Source organism: Capsicum annuum, chromosome 5 (genome assembly GCF_002878395.1).
Source record: "Capsicum annuum cultivar UCD-10X-F1 chromosome 5, UCD10Xv1.1, whole genome shotgun sequence".
In the NCBI taxonomy this organism is placed as follows: domain Eukaryota; kingdom Viridiplantae; phylum Streptophyta; class Magnoliopsida; order Solanales; family Solanaceae; genus Capsicum; species Capsicum annuum.
In genome coordinates this window covers 191,587,404-191,591,280 of record NC_061115.1, presented here as the reverse complement: position 1 = coordinate 191,591,280, position 3,877 = coordinate 191,587,404, and the positions used below count along the sequence as shown (strand labels likewise).

At 39.9% G+C, this 3,877-nt stretch overlaps 1 protein-coding gene across 1 annotated transcript; it reads left to right on the top strand.

Annotated features, from left to right (window-relative positions):
* The first annotated feature begins 1,238 nt into the window (after nucleotides 1–1,238).
* LOC107872597 (catharanthine synthase) lies at nucleotides 1,239–2,474 on the top strand. The gene has a single exon (XM_016719241.2). It carries the CDS (start codon nucleotides 1,295–1,297, stop codon nucleotides 2,264–2,266), a length of 972 nt encoding a protein of 323 aa, XP_016574727.1. The 5' UTR covers nucleotides 1,239–1,294; the 3' UTR covers nucleotides 2,267–2,474.
* The last annotated feature ends 1,403 nt before the right edge of the window (nucleotides 2,475–3,877 follow it).

Here is a 3,877-nt window from a genome sequence, read left to right as displayed (position 1 = left end):
GCATTTCACTGTCCTGACAGGATTGCATCAGGGATCTACTCTTAGTCCCTTTTTGTTTGCGCTAGTAATGGATGTGTTAACGCGGCGTATCCAAGGGGAGGTGCCGTGGTGTATGCTTTTTGCAGACGATGTAGTCCTGATAGATGAGACGCGAGGGGGTGTGAACGACAAATTAGAGCTGTGGAGGCAAACTCTGGAGTCTAAAGGGTTCAGGGTGAGCAGAACCAAGACAGAGTATGTGGAATGTAAGTTTAATGACGTAAGGCGAGAGAATGAGGTAGTGGTGAGGCTAGAAGCGCAGGAGGTAAAGAAAAGGGATAAGTTCAAGTACCTCGGGTCCGTGATCCAGAGTAACGGTGAGATTGACGAGGATGTCTCGCACCGTATCGGGGCGGGATGGATGAAGTGGAAACTTGCATCGGGGGTGCTGTGTGATAAGAAGGTGCCGCCCAAGCTTAAAGGTAAATTCTATAGGGTGGTAGTCCGTCCGGCCTTGCTGTATGGAGCGGAGTGTTGGCCAGTTAAGAACTCCCACACCCAAAGAATGAAGGTGGCAGAAATGCGGATGTTGCGCTGGATGTGTGGACTGACCCGAAGGGATAGAGCTCGGAATGAGACTATCCGGGAGAAGGTTGGGGTGACTTCAGTGGAGTGTAAGATGCGGGAAGCACGATTGAGATGGTTCGGACACGTGAAGAGGAGGGGCATGGATGCCCCGGTCCGTAGGTGTGAGAGGCTAGCGTTGGATGGTTTTAGACGGGGTAGGGGTAGACCGAAGAAGTACTGGGGTGAGGTGATTAGGCGGGACATGGAACAGTTACAGCTTACCGAGGACATGACCCTAGATAGGAAGGTCTGGAAGACGCGAATTACGGCAGAGGATTAGGGCCTGTTCGGGTCGCTAATGTAGGGAGGTAATTGGTGGGGGTGTATTCCTGGTATGATTCCGTATTCAATGTTCTGTTCCGTGTTCCGTGTTCTATGTTTGTTACGAATCTGTGTGCTTTCCTCTGCTTTATATTCCTGCATTCCTGCTTTACTCTGTTTTATATTCCTTATGGCTGCAGTATCTATGTTATGTCATCTGCTTCTGTGCTGTACTATGTGTTTGTTTGATATCTCGTAACTTGAGCCGGGGGTCTTTCGGAAACAGCCTTTCTACTTCATCAGAGGTAGAGGTATGGACTGCGTACATCTTACCCCCCCCAGACCCCACAAAGTGGGAATACACTGGGTTTGTTGTTGTTGTTGTTGTTGTTGTTGTTTTCTAACATTTGCACCCTCTGTTTCTAATATGGCAACTTCCGACAACAACAACAATGAGGTGGTCTTCGATTTCCAACCTTACTATCGAGTCTATAAAGACGGTCGAGTGGAGCGTTTCTACGAACAACTTGGTGCAGTCGAAGTTCCTCCATCGCTAGAAGATCCAGCCACTGGCGTATCATCCAAAGACGTGAACATCACTCATCACGTCTCTGCAAGACTCTACCTTCCAAAAAATACCGCCCCTGATCAAAAGCTACCCATCTTAGTGTATTACCACGGCGGAGGACTTGTGTTGGGATCCGCCTTTTTCAAAGCGGAACATGGTTACCTCAACCACTTGGTTTCTGAATCGAACTGTATTGCTATCTCTGTGAACTACAGGCTTGCCCCTGAGCATGACCTATCGACACTTTACCAGGATTGTTGGGATGCCCTTCAATGGGTTGCTTCACATGTTGTTGCTACTACTGTTAACAAAGAACCATGGATAGAAAACCACGGTGCTCTTAACAGATTGTTCGTAGCAGGGGACAGTGCTGGAGGCAATATAGTCTTTAACATGGTCATGAGAGCCGGTAGAGAAAGCTTAATCGGAGATGTGAAACTCGTGGGTGCCATCTTGTCTTGCCCTTTCCTTTTGATCCCAGCGGCTGAGAACATCGAGCACAGTTTGTCTTATAAGATTTGGAATATCATTTGTCCACCATCTGAACCGGGAATTGATAACCCAATGGTTAATCCAGTTTCGGAAAAGGGCCCTAGCTTATCGATGATAGGATGCTCAAGAATTTTCGTGTTTACCGGAGAGAAAGACGAGCTTGTCCCAAAAGAAATAGGAACTAAATTCGTCGAAGCTGTGAAGAAAAGTGGATGGAAAGGGGAAATAGAGTTCATCGAGGTTAAAGGTGAAGGTCATTGCTTTCAATATGTTAATCCTGAAACTGAGAAAGCTAAAGACCTAATCAAACGCATGGCTTCTTTCATCCAACGCAAGTGACATGTGTACAATAAACTGTTGGTCAGCCTTTCCTCGGATTCTATAAATATCGGAAATTTTAGTACATCGATTCACCTTTTTTATACTTCATTATTATTCTTTTTATTGAAACTTCTTATCTTATATTCGCAATAAGTAATATCTGTAATAAAATTATTGGGAGTTATTTCATTAATTATGAATAATTTAATATGACAATTATCGTCCACAACTATAGAAGAAGAGAGCAAACCTTATGAGCTCTATGTTGTTTTTTAATTTGTGTGACCAGTATTTTTCAACAAGTTTGAATTTTCAAATATGAAAATTTCTAAAGTGAAGGATAATTCTAACAACGTGAACACAGGATTAAGTACTTCTATTAATTCAGCTTAGACGCGAAGGTAGAACTTAAAATTTAGAGATTTGAGATTCTAGTACATTTATGTTATTGAGATCTGAATTAATAATTTATACATATTGGATGAATTTCTTGAGACAAATGAAATGTTTGAATCAAAGGTACTGAATTTGGTTGATTCCGCAATCACTATTCTAGCTCCGCCGCTCCTTGAGCTTCTGTTCTAATCATATATGTAAGAAGGAAAGAATGCTGATCCCTTTGTTAATCATATATTGAGCTAGTTGATTGATCTGTACCACAATTAGTGCACTCAACTTAATATTACTTTCGTTGTCTCAACTTTTTTTGGCATTTTTTACTTTTTGAAAGTCAAACTAAAGTTTGATTGTGAATATGGTCATAACAAATTGAAAAAACTTACAAGCTGATAAAAACGCGTTGAGTTAATGAAGTGGTAATGGGATAAATACAGCAAGAAAAGATCATGCTCATATTTCTATTTCAGACGTTTACAGTCTAGAACTATTGGTTATGACCAGTCTAGAACTATTGGTTATGACCAGTGTTTTCAAAGGTGTTCTTGGGGTGATCTCCGGACTGAGGCATACCAAAAACATTTCAAGGCATAGATTCATAGGGCGTATGTCTTATAATTTGGGGCATAGATTTTAGGCGTAAAAGCATAAATTTCGAACGTAAAGGCGTATGCACAACGTCAATTTTGTTTTTTATTATTATAAAAATATTTTCCTATAAATTTTATGTGTTATTATTATTGTAATGATTTTGGTGTTTTATGCTATCATGTTTTCATATTGTAGTGATTTTTTTCTAAAAATAATCATAATATTTTTTTTCTACATTATTGGTGATTTACTTAAATTTATTTGTAGAGTCATTGAAAATCTTACTTTTACTGAATGTTTTAGTAGTAAAATTATAGAATCGAAGATAATAAGATTTACGCCTTACGCCCCATGTTTTGAGGCTTAAACCTCGCTCCTTGATACACAAAACACTTCGGCTCACATCTCCGCCTTTTGAAATACTAGTTATGCCTAAGGACAAATAGTTCCTGGTTATAAATTTTGAAGTTAATATTTGAAATTTCAATTTTTGAAATTTGAATTGGAGCATTCATTTTATATGTAAAAAGTTGAAGTTTTATAAGTGGAAGTCTTACGAATCTCAAACTTGGGTTGAGCTAATTTTTGAAAACTTAAAAATAAATTTGATCAAATTTAATGATCAATCAGATATCTAAAGAA